The sequence below is a fragment of the Coccomyxa subellipsoidea genome, assembly GCF_000258705.1.
Source record: "Coccomyxa subellipsoidea C-169, whole genome shotgun sequence".
Taxonomy (NCBI): domain Eukaryota; kingdom Viridiplantae; phylum Chlorophyta; class Trebouxiophyceae; family Coccomyxaceae; genus Coccomyxa; species Coccomyxa subellipsoidea.
The window spans coordinates 1,036,217-1,063,521 of NW_005178033.1; the positions used below are offsets into that span (position 1 = coordinate 1,036,217).

Consider the following 27,305-nt stretch of genomic DNA (forward strand, 5'->3'; position numbering starts at 1 on the left):
AGCGTCTCGGCCTCGAACCCACCTTCTTTCCCCAGTACCGCTCTGATCCAGGAGAATTTGCGCCTTCCACCGCATGACAAGTAGATGAGGAGTAGCCCAGCAGGGGCTGTAGAAACTCATCCTGCGCTGGCGGATCGTCGACAGCCTTGCCGCCATTCGTAATCGTGATGAAGCAGGTGCACCTCAAGTAGTCGGATCTGCAATCGTACTTCGTCGATCATATCATATCGCATTTGTTGATATTTTTGCCGTATGCACGATCGATGGGAACATCAGTAGTAATTTCGAGCCAAGTCAACCCTACTACCTAGCTGCTTTAGTGAGTGCACCCAGCAGTGCCTTCTACTAACGGCTCTCATATGTTCTGAAGACACAATTTTTGCATATTGGGATTTGCTTATGGGTGTTCAGCGCCTGGTTTGGATGATCGATGTAGTGAGCAGGGGTGCTGATTGATTACAGGCTCACCAGTGCCAGTCTGACAGCAGAAGGAGGACTGGAGTGCAGCGCCAGCATCTCGCACTCTCACTAGCAGCAAGCCTCCTTCTGTTTTCGGGGCTCACAGCAGCGCAGTCTCCATCGCCCAGGAGTCCAGGCCAGTATGTAGTGGGAGACTCAGGATGGGGCACTGGGCTGTGGAACACGCCCACCCCCACACCAGCGTCAGGCACCCTAGGAAACAGCGGCACAAACTCAGCTTCACCATCCAGCAGCGCTGGAACACTCTCAAACTCAGCCCTGTTTGGGTCAGCTGCGCCCCCACAGGCTCCATCCTCACCTGCGCAAACGCCTGCAGCCACGCCAGCTGCAACCCCAGCTGCAACCCCAGCTGCAACTCCTGCAGCAACTCCTGCAGCAACTCCTGCAGCAACTCCTGCAGCAACCCCCGCTGCAACTGTGGCTGCCACCCCTGCCCCCACACCGGCAGCAACTGCAGCAGCAACACCGGTTGCAACTCCGGTTGCAACACCCGCTGCAACAGCTGCGGCCACGCCTGAGGCCACGCCTGCGGCGACCCCTGCTGCCACTCCTGCTGTGACGCCTGCAGCAACTCCCGCCGCAGCTCCAGCACCCCAGGTGCCTTTCGTGCTTTCTCCTGTAGAAAGAAGAAAAGATATCGTTCCTGATATTTGTGGATACTGTGTGCTCTCCACAATAGAAAGTCCTGCTTCAGCTGAGCCTCCAGGGTCTTGAAATTTTCTCGTGCCCCGTGCGCAGGAGACCAGCCAGCAGGGCAGCAAGCCAGTGAGCTCCTACTCTGTGACGCCCTCCCCAGCGCCAGCCCCTGAGGTGGGCACCCCCCAGACCACCTATACTCGTCTTTATGCCAGTGCACAACAACAATGCCGATATCTTAGAGCTCTGTGAAAGCTCAGAGCACACAGCTGACGGCTTGCATGCAATCTGCGCAGATTGTGCCGCTGATCACATCGAGCGCCACGCGCACGCTCGCATCTTCTCCCTCGTCGGGAGCCAGCGCGCCGGTTCAAGCCCCGGCACCCGCACCTTTTGCGGGCGCGCCCGGCCCGGCCGAGACGGTTGCCGGCGGCGCGGTCGCCCCCGCCTCGGGCGACGGCTTCTATTCCAGCGGCTCCTCCGGCTCCGGCAACAACGGCGGCAGCAGCACCGCCAGCGGCAGCGGCTCATCCTCATCTGGGTCTTCCTCTAGCAACTCTCAGACAGTGGTGCGCTGCAGCCTCCGGTTTTCTCCGATTCAATGTGTGACATTTTCTTGATGTCTGCATATCTCTCGCCAATTTTCCGATGATGGGGCCAGCGCCAAGACGAGCAGTGTCTACTATAGTGCATGAGGGGAGGATGTGTGAGCATGCAAGAACGGCGGATGCCTGGTAGGATTTGCTCTAAGTCAGAGAGGTCGTTCCTAGCCTGATGAAGATCGGGTTGGTGCAGGACTCGTCGCTGACGGCGGTTGACGCCACGATGTACCTGACCGGCAAGGACCTGTGGCCCTTCACGGACGCGAAGAAGCAGATCCTTGTCAATGCGCTGTACGATGACATCCAGGTCAAGCCCATCGACATCCGCGTGACCAAGGCCTCCCTGGAGAACAACTCCCGCCGCCGTAGCCGCCAGCTGCTGCAGGTGCGCTGCGGCCACACCACTCAAGCTCTGTAAGACGATAATGAGCCCAGCATCGCTAATTCAGCAGATTTGAGAGCAGGAGATATGGAAAAAAGTGATTAGGCCCCACCATAGCCAATGTCAGAGGAAGACTGCAGGGTGTGAGCGTGACATATGGGGTGTGCGCTGCAGGACGCGAACAACACGGCGGCGCAGACGGTGCTGACCAATGTGCAGCTGGACCCCGGCTCTGCGGAGTACCTGCAGCCGGTCATCAGCAACGTCACCAACATCACAATGCTCACCAGCACCCTTGCGGTAGGCTGCCTTCTCCCACATTCCATCACCTTTGCCCCTGAGATATGATCATTTGCATCTCTTGCAGATGCCTGCTTTCCCTGGCCTCGGCAAAGACTGCGGCGCGCGCTCTGCCTTGACACCTGCATTCCTTCTTATCTTGAATGCCTGTTGACTGTGATGACTGTCAGAACATCTTTTAATCTTGATGCTGTTGTGTTGAGGCTTATTGTCTGGGGTGGAGCAGGAGTCGTGCCAGTCCATGGGCCTGGACGTGCAGAGTGTGGTGCTCCTGGCCACGGTGCCAATCGTGCCAGTGCCAATCTCACTCAACTACACTGTTGGCTATATCGTGGGCCCCGTGCTGGCTGTGCTGGCGATCTTCGCCTTCTTCGGCACGCTGTTCTTCCTGCACCTGGAGAAGGAGGGCGACCTGCGCGCCAGCAGGGGAGAGAAGCCCAAGGCCAGCCTGGCGTTCTTCACCGGCCAGTTCTGGCGCAACGCCTTCTCCCCCGCGGCCCGCAAGCAGCGCGCCGAGGCGCGCACGGCTAAACGGGCCGATGCCCGCGTTGCCAAGGAGGCCGAGCGGGCAGCCAAGGAGGCCGAGAAGAAAAAGAAGGCGGCTGCGGCGGCTGCGGCCCGGCCGGCAGCCCCGGCCGCCGCGGAATCGGAGCCAGTGTCGCCGTTGGAGGCGCGCCGAGCAAAGCTTCCCAAGCTGAGCCTGCCGCAGACGGGCCGGCGTCCGAGCGAGGGGCAGACCCCCAAAGACACAGCGCGCACCACCCCCGTCCGGACCCCCCGCTCCCCGGGGGTCCTCTATGTCGACAACATATAGGCGGCTTTTTAAGCTGTCGCCAGACAAGCTGTGTATTGACGTTCGTCAAACGGAAATATTTGATGGTTCCAGATCTGGCCTTTAAGACAACTGAACTTACGTGGTCAGGCTTGAATGATTGATCAAAACTTTCTCAGGCGCTCACTGCAATTGCCGTGGTATTGTCATGAGTGAACCATGCACATGAGCGGTGGGCCATAAAGTATCATGCTGTAATGCATTTCCGGCACTGAAGGCGTCAAGAAGGGTGCCATGTTTGTTGCAAATTGTGCACATACCAGGTGTGCTTCTACTTAGGCAGGCTATTTTATTGTGCGCAGAAAATTGTCCCTGTTTGACGTTTCACTAAAGTGTGATTATGTTGGAGTGGTGCAAGATATGTATATGCGTGGTAGGAAACATGCATATCCAAGTATATACCTTGAACGTGAGTGTGTAACAATCGTGAATAAAATTTTAGCGCTACACAGTCAAGCACTTCCAGCTGAGAGCCCAACAGTGTCTGCCAATGCCTCAGTTCTACAAACAATGAGTGCTGTGATGCATTTCTGCCACGTCCTACAGGAGCAGCTCACAACTCCATACTCCAGTAAAGCCAACATCATCACGATGAGGCAGTAGGCACGATTTTGAGCCTAAAAGTAGGCGCTCTGCCATCCGCATATGTCATCCGCAGTGGCACATCAAACTCCCCTGCAAGCCCACGAAAATGTCACTGCTGTTTGCAACTTGATCAAATGGGAATCTGCAACATTCACAAGTCCAGCATGTCAGCTGCCACGGGTTATGACAGACTCCTTCCTTGCTGACAATTGCTGGCATTTAGATAAAGAGGAATACAAACATCAAAGCAGTGTGAGCGCCAGGGTGTTAAGAGTAAGGGCTGCCTCGCCGTGTAAATGCAATGCGTGCAAATTACAAGGCAGTTAGTCAAGACTGTGCCGTCTGCAGCGTACCTATCTCTCGGATGGGGTCCATGTAGAGCAGCTGCTCAACGAGGTCGACTCGCTTCTGCTTTGCCACGGCTTCCACCACATGCGCGCTCGTGACTGCCTCCACCAGATCATTCGTGCGCTGGGACTTGCCATCCCTCTCCTTGCTCACCACCGCCCGCTTCATCTCCTGCCCCAGCACATACCAATCATTCCTCCCCCTTCATGAGATCTTGCTGGACACTACAAGCACAAAGCATCAACAGGCGGTTGAATGTTGATGCCTGCAGATGACTTGACTGGTAGGGTCTTTGTCGCTCTGACGGGGATTGTGCGATTGTTTGTTTGCCTGCAGCAATCATCTTGCTGGAGACTACATTGAAGACTACAAATCAGAAGATTGTGCACAAGACCAGTAGAGCTTGCTCTCGCCGCTTGCCAACCTGAGGGTCAACTGCAGCAGAGCTTGGTATCGCAGCTTGCTGATCTGAGGGGCAGCATGGCAAGTAGGGACGCACCACCGGGTTGGTTGCCAGGCGCTTCAGGACGAGCTCAACCTCCCGGTCCAGCGCTTCTGCAGCAACCTCCACCACCCCATGCGCCTGCTCGATGTCTGAACTCTGCCATGGCAGCACACTATGTTATTGTCTGCGCCCTCAAGTGAGCAGATTTGAGTGGAAAGCAGGGGGATGGGGAGGTGGTTACCATTACTCGTTTCCCATACAACTCAATGTTTTTCGTTGTGCCAGGCACTGCCTTCTTTGACGGTATGAGGATATTCCTTGCGTAGCCATGCCGTACTCGAAGCACATCACCCTCCTGCCCTACACCTTCCACATCCTGAAAAAGAGCACCACCCAGAGTTAGCGTGCTTGAATTATTCGAACTTTTATAGAATTATTCGAGTTTTGAGATCTGCCAATCTCATTTCTGACCTTTTTAAGCACAACTGTATATCGATCTCTGTTGGGCTTCTGAACGTGGGATTTTGCCTCCCTGACAGACTGCTTGAGATATGCTGCAGAAGCGTTCAGCAGGCTCTCAGCTACTTTTCGTGTCCTCAACATTTATTTTATACAATTTAGATTGCTTGGAACAATAATCATATCACATGTCTGCCCCTCAAGATTGAAACGATCTGCGTGTGCAAGGTCGGTGATCCTTGTCTTTACTATAAGCAAAGACCTTCGAACAAATAGCAAGATTGGGTTCGATCAATGATTGAGTGATTGAAGCTGAAATTTACCACACTTTTCTGCAAGTAATCTATCGTGCTTTTCCGTGGGATCGTCTGCATGAGCGCCCATCTCCCAGTCCACTATTTCTCTACAGCTTATACTTCAACTACCCCGGGACCAGAATCCAAATCTGGCGACGGCTTCAAGTTCCGAAATTTGGCTAAGTGCTGGAGGAGGGCACCCTGTGAAGCTCTCTGGGCCCCGCAACCTCACCATTTCTGCCGCGACAAGAAAACTTTTCTCCGTTAATGGTTTCAGTTTTTGGGATTCTCGGCATCATCAGACAGGTGGGTCTTCCGAGGTTGATCTGGACGTTGCCAGGTCGTAGAAGCTGCCAACGGGAGGCGTAGCAGCTGCACAAGGCCTGAAATATTTCACAAGCATCACACGATGTGACCGGACTCTTCCGAAGGGTGCTACTTCGTGCAGGACAAAGCCTGACGCATTGCAGAGACTTACTTGATGCCTCATCTGCCCAAGCCATTCTCGGCGGTACATTAGCACCATCATTCATCACACGTCCTTACTCTTCAGGAGTGATATCGATTATTATAATGCCAATGCAAAGGGCGTTTCCCAGTTTGCAGGTCCTGTCCAACCCTTCAGGCACAGCAAGATCTCTGGTGTGTTTACAGAGGAAATATTACATGCAGGATGCCTCAAGTACGGTGTGTCTCTCTCTCAAGAAGACAATCAGAACCTAATCTTGGACAACAGGTTACAGTCATCAGTACCATGGACCATACAACAGTAATTTTTTCCCAATGTATAGTAGTACATGATTACTACTTGTTCACAAACGGAACTGTACTGTCGCAAACACTGCAGGTCAGATATACACGAGATGCTTCTATGATGCATAGTCCCGGTGGGAAGTGGGTGGCCGCCGTTCTCTTGTAGCACGCTGGGAAGACAGTGCTGGTGGAATCTGGTTGGCCGGGTTGCCCGCAGCGGCGGAGGCCAGTGGGTGGACGCACGGCGCATTTTCAGCGGCAGTGGCTGCCACAGGTTGTGCAACACGTCCTGGGCTGGCAGCTGAGGCGTGTTGTGCTGCTGTCTCGGCAGCCCTGCGTTTTTCAACCACCTCCGCCTCCGCTGCGCTCGACAGTTCAGCATTTACAGATGTCTTTTGCCTTCCTGGCTGTGGCCTCAAGAATGAGGGGGCATCGCCTGCTTCTGCTCGCTGCGCCTGTGGTCTCTTCACTGAGCGATAGGACTGCTGGGCTGTCCTTTTGGGGTCAAGGATATCGCGCTTGCGCTTCAAGCTGTTGTCTGTTGGGTCCGCATCACACACCACGCTCGGCTGCGGCGCCGGGCCGGCCCGGGACGCCACGCTCGGCTGCGGTGCCGTGCCGGGCGGCTGCGGCGCCGGGACTGTCGGCTGCGGTGCGGGGCCGGGCGGCTGCGGCGCCGGGCCTGTCAGCTGCGTTGCGGGGCCGGCCCGGTGCGCCACGCTCGGCTGCGGTGCCGTGCCGGCCCGGGGCGCAACGCTCGGCTGCGGCGCCGGGCCGGGCTGGGGCGCCACGCTTGGCTGCGGTGCTGCGCCGGGCGGCCGAGATGCCGCCATTGCGGCGAAGTGAGCAGCATCAGGTGTTCCTGGCAGCGGCGCTTGCCTCTGGTGTAGCAAGACGTCTGCGCCCATGTGCTGAACGTAGAGCTCCACACTTTTCTGCTGATCTGGGTGGCGCTTCCATGCTGTTTGCAAGGTGGCAGCAATGTTGTTGACGTCCCCCACGTTCAGGAAATAGTCACGCGGTGGGAGGCTCGCCAACAACCTCTCGAGAGCTGCTTCCTTGTCACTGGCTGGGATGCCCTCATCGACCATGTACCTCTGCAGAATCTCGTCTTTGTTCTGTTGAACAATACGCGACGCTGGCACCTGCAGCCTAAGCTGCGTCTGCACAAGCTGCCGTAGGCCAGCTGAGATGTGGTTGTTGGTGTGATGCCTTCCAGGCCCCTGGATCATACAGCACACTAGTGAGACAGATGTGCAAACCCAGCTGGACTTGAGCTCTGGCATTGTGTGTATATTCATCAGCTTTGAAATGAGCGGCCTTTGAAGAAGCTGCACCTCTGCTGCGTCGCCATGGTTGACATGATCGACGCAGTAGTACCGGATCTCAGCAACCTGTGGGTTGGCTGCCAAGATCCTGACAGTGAAGGTGGCCATGCAACCGCGCTTCACACCCTTTCCCTGCGCTGCTGGCTTCAAGCGCTTCCCTGGAGCCAAAGCCTCTGCAGCTGCCTGCTTGCCCGTTGCATTGCCAGGTCCAAAATTGCAGTGCTGTACTATGCGCAATAAGCAAGCATCCTCCCTGACCTCCTGGATTGCACATCATAAAGTTGGGCCAGCTGGTGAGTTGTTCCGAAAGCTCACTGGCATGCATGCAATGAAATATATAATATTGTCTTAATTTGTAGCGCTATCGCTCACCCTCGTCAACAGGCTGTTTGTTTTGTTGGCCTTGGCATTCTCTTTGCCACCTCCTCTGTGGTAGAACTCACATTTTGTCCGCAGCCCTTCCCCGTCTCTAAAGTCCTTCCATCGGTTTGCCGGAATATACGTTCTCAGGTATGCCTTCCTCCCCCACGAAAGCTTGTCCCACTGACAATCGGTAAAGTCAAACAAGCCAGGGCTGAAGTAGGGAAGCACTATCGCGGCCATCACCGAGTGAAACACTTGCGTAATATGAAACGAGAGAGTACTTCTCGGAGAATTGGAGGAGAAGGCGGATATTTCCTGTTCACGCTGATCCATTCAGTTTCATATGGGGGCCGTCGCCAGATTTGGAGTCCGGTCCCGGGGGAGTTGAAGTATAAGCTGTAGAGAAATAATGCACTCACCCATCTCAAGCGACCCTCAAACCCCTTGTCCAACTCCCTACCATGCATGGCCCTCCAAATTTGGTGGCATGCCCCAATATTCTCGAGGTCACGGAGGGAATATGCTTTCTGAGCAATCGCAACATGGATGGCGTTGGAGATGCCAAGTCGGTAAGAATGATCTCGAAACGCGTGTAATCTTTCACCCAGCAAGGAAATTGCAGCCCTGTCTGGTAGTCGTTCTTCTACCAAGGCAAGGGCGTCTGTGGAAGCAGCCGACGGGACGGCGTGATAGCCTGCAGGTGCGGCCTCCCAGCATCACGGACGGGATGGCATGCAATGGTATATTCTTGTATCTCTAGAAGAAGCTAATGCGAGCAAGAGCACTCTGCTGGCCCTGGATGCATGGCAGACATGACCAGAGGCTGCTGTCTTGACGACGACCGTCGGCTGATCCAGGGAACCGTGGGGATCATGCATCTCTATTCCCATAGAGCTCTCCAAAAGGATCCTTTATTGCCAGCAGTGGTCCTCAGGAACTTCTCGCTTTGTTTCAGGAGGCAAAGCTTCGACGTGTTAGGTCACGTTGGCTCTTTACCTGAGCAGCCACAGCAGATTCGTGTATGACCACGACCATTGACATTATTGATGTTCTTTCTTGTACCCTCGAATGCAGATCTCCGTGTCAGCCAGGCCTGTGCCTTAGACTGCCCTTGCCGGCTGTGCAGGTGCAGCTGCTGGCCTCAGAATGGGGGACACGTATGTTGAAGTGGCCAATGCGGATGGGCATGGCAGGCCTGCTCAGCCCTTGTCTGTGGAGACCCCCTTGAAGAGGGATGTGGACGGCCAGCCAGTCTTTGACCGCAACAGCATGGTGAACAGTCCAACTCTCTCGCCAATACGGATTTGGGACAAGTACATCTGAACTTTGCATTTGCTGTGTCGTGCCATTGAGAAGCTGATGCCTAATCCTCAGGCTTCTGCTAGCTGTCACCTCTAACGATTTACAGGACGTCCTGCTATCCCCTTGCCTGTTGATGACACATTCAATGAGAATTGCTCTGAAGGCACACTTACATACCACTTTGGGATGCTGGCAGGTTGGCACACTGCTGCAGAAGTACGAGGATGAGGATGTGCCCTTCTTCTGGTTCCACTCCTTTAATGAGGCCTGGGTAGCTTCAGCCTCCCTCTCAGCTGCACACCTTGTCCTGGCCTTTCAGAAGGACAAGATATCATTCCTGCATGCATGCACGCTGCGCTGTGTACAAGCTGCGAATCGATGCTGCAGTCTCGACCCTGCCTGACACCTGCTGCTTTCTGTGTGTGCAGTTCTGGCTCATTCAGTGGGCGATCCCTGGGCTGGGCATGTTCTGTGAGGTACTACTTCTTACTCGTGTGCAAATTCCACCACACTACTATTGTTTGGTGAACACCTTCACCATTGATGTGCACAGCTTGCATTATCATAGGGCAGGCCATCATGGAGATGCATCAGCAGATTACTGTAGGTCTTAGGAAACAAGGGATCAATTTTCTGCAGGCTTACTTCATTTTCAGCATTGGCAATGTGCGGCCCATCATCACAGCGGAGTACCCCAACTGCTGGAAGACCTACAAGGAGTGCCAAAAGACACTCACCCAGGCACCAGACTATACCCAGATCATCGGTGCGTCCTGACCCGAGCCTGGCCTGACTCAATTTGCAAAGATCAGAGCAAATTAAGCTGTGCTACAGGAGCTTTCAGCAGTAGAAACTTATTATTTCGTCCCCTGGAAATTTATTTCTTGATGGCTGGTGTCTTGTGCTTCGCAGGCATCATCTTGGGCATGTGCCTCTTGGGTACGCACAAACCAGCACCATCTTTACCCTCACAAATGTGCACCTGCAAATTGTTACTTGTCTAAAAAGAGCTGGCTAGCTTGCCCTTGTCCAATGCACCTGTCATTTGTCATTCGCATGTTACTGATGCTTCTATGATATGATGACACCGTCACCTGTCCAGGCTCTGCTGCTGGCAGAGCCCTGTGAGGCCCAATGAAGCATCCTGTTGGAATGCTTGACGTTGAAGAGCGAGGCATCTGAGCAACATTGTGGCCTGTGGCTTATTACTCATTACTACATGGTTACTAATAGAACTTTCCATACATAATTAATGCAAAGTTTGCAGGCGTGATTGGCGACAGGATCGGGCGCAAGTGGGGCAGTGTGACAACTGCCTGCCTGATGCTGCTGGGCGCCATCATGCTGACCTGCACCTTTGGCGTCAACACCAAGGGCTTCACCGTCATGTACCTCATCTCCCAACTCGTCTTCGGGTGCCCACCCAATCTATATATGTTCTCCCAGGGGGTTGCACCTTCCAGGGGTGCAAAGCCACATACCTTTGCTTGTGCGCATGCATGCAAGACCAGACAGCCGTGACGTGCATGGGGTTCAGGGTCGGTGAAATTGTGAATTGTTATTTTTCCTTTATTTGCAGATTTGGCGTGGGCGGCGAGTACCCGATGGCGGCCGGCTCTGCGGCCGAGCGCGCCGAAGCCGGCGGCCTCGCACATGCCAAGAAGCGCGGCCGGGAGGTGTGCTTCACTGGCGCTTCTTGCAGTCTGATCATTGGACATCATTGGATTGAGTCTTGACAAGAGTGCGCAGAAAAGATTCTACCTCATGCATGCTAGCATTTCGGGAATCTATGACACACTACTCTGAGAACTCTTTCTTCCTCTGAGGGCAGCTTTCTGTAACGCTGTGGGGAAACACGTCAAACAAATATGGCAGAAAAGGATGGCACAAATATGGATGTGCAGGTGGTGCTGACGTTCTCCATGCAGGGCGTGGGCAACTTTGTCAACACGGCCGTCCTCTGCATCCTCGTGGTCATCTACAGGGTCGCCATCCCAAACTACAAGAACAAGGCCTACCCCTACGCGCCTCACAGGTGCCGTCTATCTTGCGCGTCATGCGCTGCCAGTCACCATAAGGACGACTGTGATTGTTCATCAAGCTGCATGATCTCAACACAGCACCCGGGCCAGCTTGATGGTTGCCTCTGGTCCACGCACACTCGTATATCTTCTTCTGGCAGGCTGATCTTGTTGATGTCGCCAAATCTATATCCAAGTTTTTGGATGTCATGGTGGGCGGTGACACTTACAATTACATTTAGAATAGTAGAATTACACATTGAATCAGCCCGAAGCTGGCTGCAAGCGACGTAATATGACTAAAGTGATGTCTGCAGGCTGGACAGCGTGTGGCGCACAGGCTTTGGCCTGGGCATCGGCGTGCTGCTCTTCATCATCTTCTGGCGTGTGTACAAGTTGCGCGAGTCGGCTGTGTGGAAGGCCGACAAGCGCGCAGGCGGCAACCGCAGCAGGAACCTCGGCCTCCTCTTCAAGATGTTCTGGCCCAGGTGCAATCTACTGTCCATCAGTGCCTGTCTTTGCAATATTCATATCTGCAGCAAATGTTGCAGATCAGCCCCGGCTAGCAACTGGGCACCATGCCCACGGTTGATAGGTCCTGTATGGCCCTGGCAAGTCCATGGAAGGGTAGTGCATGTGGCCGCCTTTTGTGCAGCTTGCGTGCAGACGCACCTTGCCTCTGACAGAAACAGCATGGTATACAACATATAAAAGTCTTGCTTCAGATTTTAGACAATAACATTATTGAAAAGAACCTGGGCTGGAACAGGCTCTTTGCGACGGCTGGGTCCTGGTTCCTGTGGGATTTCAGCTTCTACGGCAACAAGGTGTTCCAGAGTACCTTCATCAATATCCTGTCCCCGGGCGCCTCCATCCTCACCACCCTGCTGTGGACCCTGCTCAACTCTGGCTGCGCCCTCGTCGGCTACTATGTCTCTGCCGCCCTCGTCGACAATCCCAAGGTGCTGCTAAGTATTCCCTGCCCAAGCTCCATCCATGTGTCTTGCTGAAGGGCCTGCAGATATAGGCTACTGGCTCTTCGTCTAATGAGGAACCGGGCAGGATGCAATCTTTGAAGCTCGGCCTCATGCAAGCGCCCACGCATCACATTCAGGTTTTTTTTATAAAAAGTTGGGAACGCTGTGACATGTGTGAAAAAAAGGGATTGGCAAGCTTCTGCCTGAAGATGGGAGTGGAGAACTGTCAATGGTGTGACGTGTGAGTTGAGGTATTGGCAAGGTTGATGATATGGGTGGTATGGTGTGGCAGGTAGGGCGTCTGCGCATCCAGATATTTGGGTTTGCGATGGTGGGCACTCTGTTTATGATCAGCGCCATCTGGTACCACCCACTCACCACCAGGGGAGGCCTCGGTGCGAATTCTCCACCACCAGCATACACTCACAGCTAATGCCATTGGCACTCTTTTGCAGACGAGCTGCACGATAAACAAGTTACAGCTTGGAAGGCTGCATGCAGGTCCCTCTTGCTTCACTGACACGTTGCCTTGAAAGTCTGCGCAGGCACCTTCCAGTTCATCTACTTCTTCTCCAGCTTCTGGGGCCAGTTTGGGCCCAACTGCACCACTTTTCTACTGGCAGGTACTGTCACTCCAGATTCGATGGGAGGAACATCTGAATTTTTCTTCCCTAGAAATATTCCTTAACACCGCTGGTCTCAAAACATCTCCAGCAATGCACAGAGTCAAATCACTGAGCGCCTTCACTGCCCTGTGCACCAGGCGAGCTGTATCCAACGGGGGTGCGCACTTCTGCGCACGGCATCAGTGCGGGGGTGGCCAAGGTGGGGGCGCTGTGGGCGTCGGTCTGGTTCAACTACCTGCCATCGCGCACCAAGTTCTGGACCACCTCCTCCTTCAACTTCGGCGGCCTCTTGCTCACGGCCCTCTTCATGCCCGACCCGGTGCGTATGCTCATCCACAAGCGCGCTGCAGCCTTTCCTGCCATGAATTGTGTGGCCAAGAAAGGCTCATTCCTTTCTTTTCCTGATCGTCGTGGGAAGATGTATGGCTGCTTTAGCATGTATCACTGCGAATTCTCGGGCAGCGGCCCCCTGTTGTGACTTGTGATGCAGCATGATTTGCCTTTTCAATCTGCTATTGCAGAGGTTCAAATGGGTTTTGTGAGTACAGTGAGTGAGAGGCAGCATGGATAAAATGTGCCGGACCCACAGTGCATCAGCAGAGTGAGATGGGTTGTGGTGTGCGCAGCTGCGGCTGTCTCTGTCGGAGCTGGACAGGCGCTGGAGTGACATCCTGAGCGGGCGCGTCTACCACGGCGAGGCCATCAACCCCAAGAACCTCTCCATCTGGGAGAAAATGACCGGCGTCGGCAAGGTGACTATTGCTCACACTTTGTTGATGCTTTCCCTTCACGCCGCGAGGCAGCCCTTTCTCCGTTCTTGGCGCTCGCACTGCCTTGTGCGCCATGTTTCACCTTGCCTTGAATGCCAATACCAGCCGCTCTCTCATCCTGCTGCTGGCTTGGGCTTTCCAGCGTGCAAGAGTGATTGACTCGCAATCTGCAAGATGTGTTCTGCTGCTCCCAAAGACTGCTGCTGCCGTGCCTTGGGATTGAGCAGTCGAGGCTCGGTGGCTAGCGCTCTGAGAATGATGGGTTGTCACAACTGGCCTCAATAGGCCTCCAGCAGACAACCTTGGGGGCTGGCTTGGGGGCTGTCTGGGCTGCTTGCATTCAATTGACGTTGTAATTTATGGGTGCAGAACTACGATCCCAAGCAGGACGCGGCAGACATGCGCGAGGAGCATGTGCCGGACTGGCGCATCAACTCCATTTCGCGCGTTGCCGACGATCCCCAACCCCCAGCAGTGTGAACGCTGCAAGAGATTCTGCCCTGCCCCAGTGATATGGACAGATGCCCCTGGCAGGACATGCTGGAATTGCCACCCCTGGAAGGACGTGCTGGCAATTGCTGCATGGCAGATGGGAAGGGGCTTGGCTTTTTCCATAAGAGTACCACTTCTTTGTTGGAAAGTGTTCTGGAATGTATCCAGCACTTTGGTGCCTGCTGATGAAGGCGGTGGCCCTGTCTTGCATTCTGGGCTTTCCCCTGATGTCCAGCGGACATTGTCCACGCATATAACATAACAGGTTGGCCTCAATTCTGGAGTTCCAAGATGACTGCAATGAAAGATTGTTGAGCACTTGGAAGGTCCTGCAGATCAGAGCGTCCCTCAAATCATTTCAGAAGCTCAAGCTTGTAGTCCTGCGCATTTTTGGCCTGCAAATCAGATAAACCTATATAGTTACAGCTCTGAGTCAGTTGGACTGCAGGACTACAAGCAGATGTCAGCCAAATTGTCATCTACAGTAGCACCTACAGTAGCTTTAGTACCTGTTATAATTAGGGTGAAGTTCCAAACGGCAGAAATTAAGAAATGATAGCGGTGTGAACACCAGTTGGATGTTGGCTTGCCTGCACATGCCCGGCAGAGCATGATTGTCTACTGTGTCAAAGTTGCAGGGGTTTCCTAAAGGGAATCTTGCCAGAATGCAAAGTTGGGTTTGACATTGCTACAGGCATTGCTGCCTCATGTACGCTGTAAAAGCTTTCTTTAAAAGTTTTTTTTTAATTCCCTCATTGCTTTAGCTCCTGCCAGTAGTGCACCCTAACGTGCTGAGTTCTGTACAAGACAATATGCACAAAGCACACGTGCACGCACGTCAACTGACATCGGCATATGTCCCGCATAACATGGCAGGGAGTTTCAAGCTCTAAAATTGCAGGCCTACAGATGTTTTCTGTGCAATTGGCGCTTCTGTGCACGTTCTTGCATTGCTCTCTTGCTCTGCCAGCACGTGGCACAAGATCCCTGCCGACAGAACGTCTCTCAAGCCCCTGACTCGACTGCTTGAATCATAAACGCAAGATAATATTGCGTAAAAGCACAACGGCGTGCATTGCAAATCAGAATTGTACAAACAGATGCCAGCTCCCTAAAAAGTGCTTGAAAACATGCGGCGGCCGGTCTATTTGACGGGCGCGGGCGGCGGCGGGTGCTCTCGCATGAGCGTGGCTAGCGTGCTGGCGTCCACGTCATGCGCCGGCAGCAGGGATTCCTCCTCGCTGACGCCGCCGCCGGCGTTGAGCTTGCGCTGCTGGTATTTGAGAATGGATGACTCAATGGTGTCCTCCGCCAGCAGCCTCACCACGCGCGTCGCCTTTGTCTGGCCTGCACTCAGCACACAAGGGCGTGCGTGCTTACCACTCGTCCAGAATAGCAGGATGACAACGCAAAAGCCCATACATACCACGTGTAGCAGCCTAGCCTTCGTTTGGCAAGCATGTGTCAACATAATATAATAAAGCAGGCTGAACTGTTTGGTGTTCCATTTGGCTTGGAGGAGCGGCTTGCACCGCTTGATGTTCTATTCCATCAGTAACGGCATTGGGTCAGGGCTCCTGCCTCTGCGATGGCACTTTCAAGCAGGAGACAATTAGGGTTGGGGATCACTCCTGGAAAAGCCCTGACAGGGGCAGGGGCCCTGACACTCTCAGCAACTTTTTTTGGACAAGAGGTACTCACCGAGGCGGTAGATGCGCGCGGCTGCCTGGGCTTCCAGCCCCGGGTTGAGCGCGGGCTCCATCAGGAACACCGTGTTGGCCACCGTCAGCGTCAGCCCCGCAGCACCGCCTGCGCCCCACATCCCACAACTGTCCCTCAGCAATGATTCTGAGGCATGCAAGAATTTTCACCCAAAAGGCAAAAAATGACGCTCAATGCCGGCATACAGCGGGAGGGAGCCATTGACTGCACGTGCATTGCTTGCTTCACACAGCGCTCGAGGCTTTGCTTTGGGAAAACCGCTCTTGGCACAGGCTTCACACGCGCTGATGTTGTAGCAGGGGCAGCATGTCGGGCATACAATCACAATGGCAGGCTCTGCAAGCATCATCTATGTGCACACCTCAGTCTCCAGCACAGGGAGCCGTATCTCTTGGTTTTACCTCTCTTTTGAAATTGAACTTGGGCAGCAGAAGATATCTCACCGCCTGTGGAGAGCACGATGAGGATGACGGCGCAGTCCGGGTCGTGGATGAACCGGCGCAGCGCCTCTGCGCGCGCAGGCGGCTGTGCACCCGCCAGGCTCACGTACTGCAGCCCGTTCGAAGCCAGCGCGTCGCCCACCAGCTTAAGCAGGCGCCCCCATGCGCTGAACACCACCGCCTTGGCCGTGGGGTCCGCGCTCCGCATCTCCGCCAGCTGAGTCAGCAGCGCCGTCACCTGCACGGGGGACCACAGCTTCCCTCAGATTCCTTTCTGACTCATTCTAGCAACCATATTAGGCAACACCTGCATGACCCTGGGCTATCCAGGGAGAAAAGACTGTCCAGTAAGGCACTTACCTCCTCGCCAGGTAGATGCACTCAAGATTTCTCTAGGTACACCTATTGTTAAATCATCCTGAACACACCTGCCTGCAAAAGGAGCAAGTGCCTCCCAAAAAGCATGCAAGCTCTGCAAAAAGGTAGCCTCGGAGAACTCATCGGACGACCACTTATCGGACAATGACGCTTTGTGCGCGACGCCACTGCAAAATACTCCATTGCCCGCAGCATGGTAAAGCATGTCTCATACTTCTTGACGCTTCCGTTCATGGCTTGCACATCCCACAGGAGCTACGGCACAGTCATCCATGACCAAGCTACTCTGGCCTTGAAGATATAAGAATGGTAGGGGCCCACCTTGGCGCCGTATTGGCCGACGTGCTCGTGGTGCAGGCGCGCAGTCTCCTCCTCCTCCTCCGTGGCCGCGTCGTAGAGATCCTCTGGCCGCAGCGGCGCGCGACAGATCGGGCACTCCGCCCGATTGTGCACCGACCTGCACCAGCCATGCATTCCACTCAGCATGCCCAAAGTGCATGTGTGACTGTGCAGAAAACTTCCAAAGACGGTGTGCGATGCACCAGCACCAGAATGAATTGGTCACATGCTCTGACTGTTCAATACAATGTCCATGACAGAAGCTCCAGCCAGGCAGAGCAGCTTTTCAGGACCGAGGCCGGTGCGAATGCCAGAGTGCGCACAGGTAAACATGCCCACAGGATCCGTGTCTTAGCAGCCCATTGCATGTGGGACATCAGCCTGATATTGGGAGGAATGTTTCTATTGAGAAGGGATGGGTGCGCACTCGTGGATGCAGTCGGAGCAGAAGTGGTGGCCGCAGGAGGTCACAGTGCGGCGCTCGCACACATCTAGGCAGATCGGGCAGCTGCCAATCTCATCCGCCTCAGCCTCCGCTGGCCCTGCACCGCCCCATCCGCTGCTCAGCGCTCCACCAATTCAATCTGTACTTTGCAACCGCAGCATAGCTACAGGGCAGGTCTGGAGGCCCACAAGTCTCCGGCAAAGCATGATCACTGCACATTGTTGTCACTCTAGGAAGTTGTCAGTAGATGAATGAAGTATATACAACCCATAAAAGAGGATCATGGGACCTAATTAAGGGTACAGCAGGGAGTAAGAATAGTGTGCGGACCGGTGCTGGGCCCAGCGCCGCTGCTGGGGCCGGCCGCGTCGGCGTCGAGGATGGCGGGGTGCTCTTTGGAGGCGTCCAGGCTGGCCAGCTTGTGGGCGAGATGCTGCAGGGCGTGCCAGCGCTCGGTGGTGGCGTCGGCCGCAGACGCGACGCCCTTCTCGGCGGCCTTGATGGGGTGCGCGCGCGCCCGCAGGTGGCTGTACGTCCGCAGCATCTGCTGTGTCGACCTGGCACAACAAATATCTCTCTCAGGACAATAGGCCAGCTGCAAAAGCTTCCAAGCTTACAGAAGGCTGCCATAGGCAGACACAGACCAGAAGCCGCCATGCATGCAGGACGGAAGGTACCTGTACTTATAATCTGCAGGGCCCCAATTGCCCTTGACTAACCCTTCGTAGTTGCATAAGAGACCTCTTTGAATTCTCCTGAGAGGCACCAAAATAAAACCCAATAAGGCCACCTCTGCTGAGCGGCGCGCTCCTCCTGCATCTCGAGTTCGCGGCCGGCTTCCAGGTCCTCGTCCACCTCCATCTTGCGCTGCCGCCGGCTGAACCGCATCACCGCAGCCAGCGCCGTCGCCTCAACCTCCTCGTCTCCCAGCACCAGCCTCAGGCTCTCGGCCGCGAGCCGCACCTGCACCCGCCATTAGAGTCATTAAAAACCCCATCGGAGCCCCAGATGTCAGCATGCATTCCTCGTTCTGTTAGCTCTCTGCAGCATCTGCAATAAAATCATCACCCCTCAAGAGCCAAGCTTGCAGGTGAGAGGCATGTGACCAGGCAGGGTTTTGATGTTGGATAGTACCCGGCTCCTGAAGTCACTTGCCTGAAATTTGCGATAGCATTAATTTATCATGCATGCGGTCAGAACACAGCAATGTGGATATGAAGAATCTGGCACCCTTGAAGGGATGGCTACAAGCAACTGAGGTAATTAATGGGCTGGTACCCTTGAGCACGAGGAGAAAGGGGAGACAGACCTGCTGCAGGTCATCGCGGATGGCGACCAGCCGGGCGTCGGCGTCGGCAGCATCTTCCGGCTTTTTGCTGCGCTTGCGGCCGAGCGCCTCCTCGGACGTCTCCAGCACGTCCGCCAGCAGCGCGAGCCCCTCCAGCCGCAGCCGCTGCCACGCGCGCACTCGGTCCCGCGCCGCCTTGGCCGCCTGCGCAGCCTCGCTGTCCAGCGCCGGCTGCTGCGCCTCTGCACCCTCCGCTGCTGCCTCCAGCTCCTCAACAGCCTTGCCTTTGCCCTTGTCCTCCGGCCCTGTGATTACCACATCTACCCATTACTCATGGCAACGGCATTTCAGACTATACAGTCTGACAAAATTCCAAGTGACAAGCCAGGAAGGAACATTTGACATCGTGACAGCTTGAGTGGCGCTAATTACTGCAATTGTTGAGAAAGGTCACCTGGAGCAGTTGCGGCCGCCTGGGCATTCGAGCTGCCATTTCGGAGGGAGCTGGGTGCAGCCTCCTCTACAGGCGCCCCATGGTCCGAGCCTGGCTGCACAGCTGTAGGGCTGCCGCTCGCCGAGGCAGTGGCGGCACCTGCACCGCCAACCGCAGAAGCACCCTGTCGCTGGGCTTCTATCCTGCCTGCTGCGCATGCAGTGACCGCTGCAAGCGTGCCGCTGCGCTTGTTGGCAGCCTCAGCACGGCCCTCGCTGGGTCCCACAGCCTCGTCAGCCTTGCGCTTCAGTCCTCTGTCACCTTGATCTTCTCCTGGCCCAGTCCCTGCAAGCAGTTCCAGATCAGGCAGCTCCATGACACACCTACTCAGATGGCCACCCGGCACATTAAATGGTTGAGATCCCTGTGATCTTTCTGGCCCATGTGGAACGCAAGAAGTCTGCTGTGGTGGACATACTTATGATTGGAGCAGCGTTTCATCATCTCTGAGCTGGACATTGTGAGAGAGTTGGCATGAGATGGCTGAAAAGCAGACCTGGGCCAGAGCCGCGGAAGGGGTGGGGCGCGGAGAGGTCGGGGGCCGGCAGGCCTCCCTCCTGGTCACGGCTGCCAAGCAGCTGCTGCAGGTCTGTCGTCGCGCTCAGATCCATGCCGAGCTCAATCTGGCGCAGCACCAGCTCAAACGCGTCCCCTGCCGCAGCAATGATATGTCTGCTCAAGACACGAGCGCTCGAATTCGAGCTCCTTTGGATTTGGAGCACAACCGCACTTCAAGCATATGCTACCTTTCCACTAAATTCCTAGGAGTGTTATGCAAAATACACCTGAGCAAAGCATTGATCAACTGTCAAAAGCAAAAGCCTTATAAACCCTGGTTAGAATAAAATCTCTCAAGGCTTGTGAATCAGAAGCAGGGGCACGTACGGCTAGGCATGGAACGTGCACTCACCATTGGAGTCTGGCCTGCACAGCTCGTCATCGAGCTGCACGGCGGCCAGCAGGAGGCGCGCGTTGTACTCTGCGCGCAGGGCGGCGTCGTACTCGCCGAATGCGCGGGTGACGAGGCGGGTGAGGATCTGGCGCATGCTCAGGCGCGTCTTGCCCAGCCACACGTCGCGTCGCACGATCTGCGGGTGGCAGCACTGCTGCCGGAGCTGCGTGAACTGCCCCACCACCTTCGCCGTCACCCTGCCGCCGCACACATTAAGTTCCTCTTGGTACTAAATTATCACAGGAGTGAACCCTGTCTTTAGCAGGGAGCACGTCCTGTACAGATCGGATGACGGCCAGCCAAGAGCACATGCTCCACCAAAACACAAGCCTCCTCTTGGTATCTCCCGGTGAAACGCGTTCCAGAAACTGTCTTCTTCTTTTTCTTTCGACACTTCCGCGGGCTGAGAAATGGATCGTCATCCATGCTCCCTTGGAAAACCCAATCTCTCACAAAGCCCTTCGGCTCTCTCGCAAAGTGGGAAATGCGGTGATTGTGTCAATGGCCAAAGGTCCCAGGCAGATCCAGATATATAGGATTGTTTGATTGAGCAAGGCAAAGCAGGAGCATAGCAAGGCAAGAGATTGCAATGAGTATGTTCTGGAGGGTAGCATGCGGCAGGGGCTCACTTCTTGTAAGCGGAGCTGAAGGCTCTGGCGCGTCGGCGGGCGGCGGAATGGCGGAGGCCCTGGTCGACGGCCTGTCGCGTGCGCTCGTACATCGCGCGTTCCACCGACGACAGCGCCACCCAAACGTCCTCGTGCGTGCACGGCAGCAGCTCCAGCTCACCCTCTGCCAACACACAAGTTGATCGTATCATTCCTAACACTATTTGGCATTTAGATGGAGCTTGTCTGCAGACACATCCTGCCTCTGGCAGGTAAAGCATGTACTCTTAGCACTGATAATAATACGTCATGCAATTTTCCGAAACAGTGCCTGCCTAGAGTCCCTGTGGCTGCAGTGCAGCCAAGAATACTCTGGGCTCCTCTGATTTAAGATACAAAGGATGCCATCACGCAGATGACCCTCATGTCTAATCAACCTTGTCTGGTCAAGAAGAGACGATGGTGCCAGCACAGAGGATGCACGGAGGATGTATGCATGGAGGGAGTAGATGCGTACCGACGTCCTCCTTGGTGCGGCGCAGCATGACGCCCTTGAGCAGGCTGCAGAGGGGCAGCAGGCGCTCAGAGCCGGTCTCGTACCTGCGCAGCACCAGCGAGCTCCACGACTTGTTGTCGTAGAAGGGCTCGTATGCCAAAAACTCCAGCAGCCCCTGCGCAATCCCAGTCACAGTATCAGCACTCTGCAAAATTCCTCCTCACTGTTAGTCTCTCCCTTCTCCTCTTCAGCTGCATCACAGGCTCGTGCAGGCTACAATACATAATAAATTAAATAAGCAGCCAACACCAGAGGTGAGCGAGACAAATGCATGCAACCTATTATAAGGAAGTTCCTTCAGACTTTTATAAGAGTGTGAGGCAGGAACTAGATCTCCTCGAGCGGGCTCGGTAATATGACGCAGACATAATGTTCTCCCCAGGACAGGTGGGAGCAAAATCAGTGCATGCAACCTGGCATACGCATGTTCCTTTGAGAAGCAGCGTAAGTATGAGGTGGCACCTGGATTTCCTCGACGCGGCTGGTGATGGGCGTGCCGGTGACAACCCAGGCGTGCCTGCGCCAGAGCGCAGAGGTCATGAGCGCAGCCACGCTGGAGGAGGACGCCACAAGCTGTGCCTCGTCCAGCACCAGCCGCCAGAAGCCGTACTGCAGCAGCAGCGACCTGCGCGCGTGCACCCTCCAATCAATCGCCAAAATTTGAGTGACTAAGGCTTCAGTATAAAGAACAGCAATACTTCCTCATATACAGCATATCCTATTTGTTATAAATAAAGATCTCCGGGAAGTGCAGCATGCTGCATGTGTAGTGTCAAGGCTGGCCCTGCTACAGGCAGGCTGCACCTTTGAGAGGATACATGGTCACATATGCAAGAAAGATGAAGAGGATCATGCCACGATCACCCCTCTTCAGCTCTCCAACAGACCTGACCACTTGCCCCACCTCTGATGCAATCTGTCCATGCGCAATCTTTGCTCCAGGCGAACATATTCCAAGGAGAGAGGCGCGCACTTGTCGGCATAGCCGAGCTCCTTGCGCAGATTCTCGTAGCTCATGAAGGCGACGTCGCACTGGTGCAGCGGCAGCGGCTGGCCTTCGGGGCCGGCGCAGAACAGCTCGGTGACCATGAGCGTCCAGGTGTTGCTGGCCGGGTTCATCTTTGTGCGCGGTCGCCCCGAGATGCGCGTGTCTGCGATGGAATTATGAGATTCCTGTCGCCGCATGTGCATGCTCAATGACGCCTCCTGCCCCTGGTACACGCCCCTGCACATCCACCAATATCACCATGCATTGTGCACATCATTTGGTCAATTTAATGCTGGGCAAGGACAATCAGGTGTCGATGCATTCCTGCAGCGCGACTTCTTGCAGAACTATCCATCGCACCAGTGAAGCAGCCTTCTCTGCCTTGACTTCACATGCCATTCATCTGCTACATGTCCAGCAAGGAATCTGCGGAATCAAACCGCATTTGCAAGTGGACAACCAGCAGTATTTGAGGAGAAACTCCCAGGGGAGCAGGGCGCACCAGGTGAGGGCGCCGGGGTTGACGTGCAGCTGGAGCTCCTCCTGCCACTGGGTCAGCAGGTTGGCAGGCATGACGATCAGCGTGGTCTTGATGGGCACCGGGTCGGCGTCGCTGGCGCGGCTGCGGCCGTCCAACTCTGCCACAGCCCAGTCGCTCGGCGCCGGGTGCGCCAGCACCAGCATCAGCGTCTCCAGCGTCTTGCCCAACCCCATCATGTCGCACAGGAAGCCTGAGCAGCACACACGTCATTAGATTGGTAATAAGCATGCATTGAACAGTGATTCAGCACGGCGTCGTTGTCAAAGTGGGCCCAAATTAATTTTTAATAAGGATAGCCTTGCTGCGCATTCTCGTTACCTGTACGGCATGAGAGACATGGCAGAAGGGTCGAAAGAGGCCAGCACAATCACGCGTGCACACAAAAATGATGCAACTGACATCCGGGAAGCGAGATGCTCCACAAAGCTCTGCTCATAGGCTGCTGAGGTGTGGCTTGCTCCAACACTTAAGAGCTCCAAGAGACTTAGATTGAACAACAAGGGCAGGGAATATATGGGAGAGAGTAGTACCTCCGCAGGTGCCACCTGTGGGAGAGGTGATGAAGTCGGCAGTGACCTGGTGGGGCGGCATGAGGTGGACGTAGATGAGCTGCCCGTCTGCTGTCAGCAGCTGCAGCCATGCTGGGTGCAGGTGCAGGTGACCCCGCCCCACCGCATCGCCATTCCTCTCCCGCGCCACCATCCACCGCAACCCCTGGACCCCAAAAAACTCCCTATCTTGCCCCTCCATGATCCCAGCATGATCTGAATCTCTGTAAACCCCTTAGGCCTCAGATGACTTCTAATCCCGGATGTCCCATGTATGACATGCAAAGCAGGGGTGCTTGAAGACAGTCCTGGCTTGAGGACAGTATGGTGCAAACTTGCTGATGCCAGAGAGTCGTCTGTCCATTATGAGGGTATGAAGGGGCAGACAGGCACTTGAAGGTGGAGGTGCATGCTGGCAGGTGAGCACATATAGCACCTGCAGCTGGAAGCGCTTGGGGTGGGACTGGAGCTGCGCAGGCACCGACTCCAGAGGGGCATCCTTGGGGAGTCTCCCAGAGGTTAGCAGCTTCTCGATGTCTGTCTGCCACTTTGGCTTCGGAACCTCCTCCACCTACAGTGCACCAACGTTGCTCTTAAACCCCTGCCAGAAGCTTGCTTACTTCAGAGACATGCATCAAGGATAAAGAAACGGCAGCAGCGGATGTAGAGCATGGCACCTCTGAGGACTGCTCGTCGAGGGGCTCTTCGGCCCTCTGTTTGCCTTTGTCCTCGGCCTTCTGTTCGCCAGCCTCCAGCAGCCTCTGCTCGGGCGTCTGGGACTCCACAGGATCACAAAAGTTGAGCAGCCCGTCAGAATCTGGCCCCAGTGACAAGCCGCTTCCTCGCTCCAGCAGCTGCAGAATGAGCGCATACAAGCGCATGTGCTGCAAGCACCCATCAACAGAAGTCAGAGGCACGATACTCATTCATACTTCTGTGATGTATTAGATTGACTGAGGTGTCATCATGGCACAGCACATGGGCCTGTCTGCACAGTTTGAAGGAAGAATGACGTTGCAGGAGCAATGAAGTAAGCACACCTTGTTTTTGTTGTTTTTGTTCTTCTGCTCTGTGGCTTGCAGCACATCTTTGGAGATGGCTTTCTCTTTCAGGTAGACTTGGGCTCTCAGCTTGACCTGCGCATCTTTCGCCTTGCTCTTCTTCTTCTTTGCTTTCTTGATTTCACCTGCTACAAAGTGTCAACACTCTCAGAACGTCTGCCCCAAGGACAAAATCCGTGTGTTGGAAACTAAGCATGAGCAATTCGAGAACATCAGCGCAGGCGAGTGAGTACCTGACTTTGACTCCACCCTCAGTTCATACTGGACCTCAATGTCATCTGCACTTTCCAGGTTGTCCAATACAGAGAACAGGCGATAATCCTGGCTATCTGTGACGCAGCTGAGCTGCTCCTCCTCAGCTTCGTCAGTGACTGCTTGCTGTAGCAGCCACCCATTCTGCCTGTCCAAAACCACAGGAACATGTCATTTTCTTCTATAAAGATATTCAGGGATCTGCAGTTTTAAGCACCAAAACAAAAGAGCATAAGGGCAGGAACTTTGAACAAATACCAGAAGGTGTGGCAGACGTCAGATAAATGTGCTCACCCATGCTTTTCGAATGTAAATTTGTCATCCAGAAGCTTCCGCCTCCCTTCCAGAACATCCACAGCGATCTGTCCGTCTGTCTCAGCCTGAACAGCAAAATGAATGCTCTCTCGCTCACAATGCATGCGCACACATGAATTTTTGCATTTGGCAGATATGCAGGTCAACGTTTCTTATGGAAGTTGGGAACTCACATTTTGCAGCTGCAGGTCCACATCCAGGCCGCCCAGATGCAAGGGGAACCCCAGCGCCTTGCTGGGGGGCATCATAGGCGGGACTTTCTCAGCCTCTGCTGCAAAAATGCGGCCGCTGGCGTCCCTGTGCTTTGCAAAGGGCAGGCCCCGTCTTGACTGCCCTTGTCTGCCCTCCTGCAGAGCCTGCTCCTGCAGAGGATAACAACCCAACGTGTCTAATACTAGCCCATCAGACATGCATTGGCTGTGACTGTCCCACATGTCGTAGATGTGGTGGGGACCTCCCATGTATTGCAATTCTGAGCAGCTTGGCAAGACTTCAGGTTCACACCCTTTGTAATAGAACAGAGTCAATCAGACATGCTGAAGGCTCCAATCCCCGAGCAAAGCAAAGGATCACCTTCAGCCGCAAGAGGACACCGATCTGGGGTCGGGTGCCCAGTTCACGCATCTCACGCCTCTGACGCCGGGCTATGTGGAATGGCACTGACTCTTCATCATCGTCTTCGTGAGCCTCAGCGCCAGCCTCAGCCTCTGGCTCGTCCTCTGTCACTGCTAGCACGGACGGATCTGCACACCACTGCCAGCTCAGCCTCCCTTATTCTTCTGACAGAACCTGCCTCAAGGAACCTTGAGTTAGCCAGTCAACCATGGCATTTGAGTGCAAGCTGTGAGTCCAACGAGGGCATGCCTTCGCTCTCGTCGAGGACCATGACATCATCGTCGTCATCCTCATCCTCATCGCTGTCATCATCGTCGTCTCCTGGCTCCCCGCCATTGGCCGCATCTGCAAACCTTGGTGGTAGCCTGCCAGCACTCCTGCGAGAAGGCCTCCTCCTCCTGCCTGAGCCTGGACAGCGTTCCACACTTTTCAGCACAACGTCTACAGGTACTCCACAATAGTACACGTTTCATGCTCATCAAACACATGTGTCCAACTCTTTGACGTGATGTGCCTCTCACCATTTGCAGGAGCAGGGTCGGCACCAGCAGCAGCGGCAAGGAATGTGAGGTCGCGCGCGCGAGGGGGCTCCCAGGCCCTGTCTCTTCTTGGGTTGCTCGGGCCCGGCACTCCAGTTATGGCATCCAAGCCACGAGGAGCGCCGCTCCTGGGTTGTCTCCGCGTGGCAGTGCGCGGTCTGCGCACAGGCTCTGCGCCGCTGGGCCCTGCAGAGCCTGGACTGGGGTCACTGCTCGGCCCTGCCTGGCCAGCGCCCTCTGCCATCTCTGGTTCTGCTGGTGACCCCTCCCTGCTTGACACCAGAGACTCCGCGCCAGATGAAGGCCCTACCCCTGCATCCTCTGCCTCACTGGATGCCCCAGACCCCGGAGCAGCACCACCTGCATACCATGCAAAGCATGCAATTTTTGCAAGTTGTACTGCAGTCCCATCTGTACAGCTTTCGAAAGGGTAATGCGATCTCACTCAAAAGGACTTCAAGAAGTATGAAGGAAGGGCTTTCATGGAACAGGGCCTCCCTGCGAGAGTAGTACAGAGGGTGCCTTCTCACCTGCTGTGTTGTAGTAGAGCTCGACAGCCTGATGCACGGAATTGTGAGCTCTTGCTAGCAGCTGCTCAGCCTGATGACTAGTGACCGCAGGCCCGAGGATTCCTCGTAAAGTGTTCAGAGGAGATTCAGACTCCTCTTGCACGATCGCAGCGTGATCAGAGCTAAAGTAAAGAGCAACAGCCGTCTCCACAGAACCTTCAGCTTGCTGCAAAAGCCTTTCAGCTGCAAGCGCACTCGAACGTGTCAGGGGAGGTTACTAGTGACACTATACACTACAGTGCAGAGAAGGGCATCACAATTCACTACAGGTGATGCTTGCACAATGGACACAAGGCAGCACTTCTGTTCAAACAAACGTATATGACTGCGATGGATCGACTAACGCTACGTCATCGACGATCAGCTGGGCACATGCATTTCACAGACACGGGCAAGAGGGACATGTGCACCTGCTCCCCTGGTCAAGCCTGAGTCCCCAAGAATTGCTAGAAGCCCGTCGACACCGGCTTCACTCATTCTTATATGATTGCCTCAGCGATATTATTACGGAGTGTACCGCGATGGCGTGCATGCTACACAGGGAACGCATCACAGCATGGGTGTATTGACGAGTAGATCGTGCGGTTACCCGCCTGCAGGTGAAGCTGTTGGAAGCTGTTAGCTAAATGTAGAGCTCCTTACTTCAGCTGGTGATCTCA

General features: G+C 54.9%; 5 protein-coding genes across 5 annotated transcripts; 2 read left to right on the plus strand and 3 right to left on the minus strand.

Moving 5' to 3' along the window:
* The first annotated feature begins 34 nt into the window (after positions 1-34).
* COCSUDRAFT_47821 (hypothetical protein) lies at positions 35-3,671 on the plus strand. Its single transcript, XM_005646789.1, has 7 exons — positions 35-176; positions 463-1,077; positions 1,219-1,290; positions 1,413-1,685; positions 1,912-2,103; positions 2,275-2,400; positions 2,627-3,671. Exons 1-7 carry the CDS (start codon positions 168-170, stop codon positions 3,212-3,214), a joined length of 1,875 nt encoding a protein of 624 aa, XP_005646846.1. The 5' UTR covers positions 35-167; the 3' UTR covers positions 3,215-3,671.
* A 147-nt stretch (positions 3,672-3,818) lies between these two features.
* Positions 3,819-4,985, minus strand: COCSUDRAFT_55997 (hypothetical protein; the record flags this gene model as incomplete). Its single annotated transcript, XM_005646790.1, has 4 exons — positions 3,819-3,907; positions 4,171-4,336; positions 4,665-4,766; positions 4,977-4,985. The coding sequence occupies 4 exons, from the start codon at positions 4,983-4,985 to the stop codon at positions 3,819-3,821; spliced, it is 366 nt and encodes a 121-aa protein (XP_005646847.1).
* A 1,249-nt stretch (positions 4,986-6,234) lies between these two features.
* COCSUDRAFT_66555 (hypothetical protein) lies at positions 6,235-8,049 on the minus strand (the record flags this gene model as incomplete). The annotated part of the gene is made up of 3 exons (XM_005646791.1): positions 6,235-7,341; positions 7,456-7,629; positions 8,038-8,049. 3 exons carry the CDS (start codon positions 8,047-8,049, stop codon positions 6,235-6,237), a joined length of 1,293 nt encoding a protein of 430 aa, XP_005646848.1.
* Positions 8,050-9,452: 1,403 nt separating this feature from the next.
* COCSUDRAFT_16544 (MFS general substrate transporter) lies at positions 9,453-13,664 on the plus strand (the record flags this gene model as incomplete). The annotated part of the gene is made up of 12 exons (XM_005646792.1): positions 9,453-9,587; positions 9,751-9,877; positions 10,024-10,050; positions 10,379-10,526; positions 10,691-10,787; positions 11,016-11,146; positions 11,450-11,620; positions 11,902-12,094; positions 12,402-12,504; positions 12,655-12,732; positions 12,873-13,054; positions 13,362-13,664. The coding sequence occupies 12 exons, from the start codon at positions 9,453-9,455 to the stop codon at positions 13,662-13,664; spliced, it is 1,695 nt and encodes a 564-aa protein (XP_005646849.1).
* Positions 13,665-15,141: 1,477 nt separating this feature from the next.
* COCSUDRAFT_66556 (hypothetical protein) lies at positions 15,142-27,123 on the minus strand (the record flags this gene model as incomplete). Its single annotated transcript, XM_005646793.1, has 28 exons — positions 15,142-15,344; positions 15,699-15,806; positions 16,163-16,397; positions 16,859-16,994; positions 17,304-17,418; positions 17,652-17,878; positions 18,112-18,284; positions 18,631-18,914; positions 19,064-19,387; positions 19,599-19,754; positions 20,013-20,251; positions 20,684-20,846; positions 21,180-21,333; positions 21,681-21,843; positions 22,192-22,443; positions 22,709-22,937; positions 23,278-23,461; positions 23,732-23,866; positions 23,973-24,179; positions 24,336-24,481; positions 24,590-24,756; positions 24,903-24,988; positions 25,097-25,285; positions 25,497-25,666; positions 25,746-25,946; positions 26,060-26,437; positions 26,608-26,829; positions 27,057-27,123. The coding sequence occupies 28 exons, from the start codon at positions 27,121-27,123 to the stop codon at positions 15,142-15,144; spliced, it is 5,313 nt and encodes a 1,770-aa protein (XP_005646850.1).
* Between the last annotated feature and the right edge of the window lie 182 nt (positions 27,124-27,305).

What these genes read in the sequence shown, in the direction of transcription:
- COCSUDRAFT_47821 (XM_005646789.1), top strand. An exon ending in CCGCAGCTCCAGCACCCCAG is followed by an intron (nt 1,078 to 1,218) that starts GTGCCTTTCGTG and finishes CCCCGTGCGCAG; the next exon opens with GAGACCAGCCAGCAGGGCAG. An exon ending in CTAGCAACTCTCAGACAGTG is followed by an intron (nt 1,686 to 1,911) that starts GTGCGCTGCAGC and finishes GGGTTGGTGCAG; the next exon opens with GACTCGTCGCTGACGGCGGT.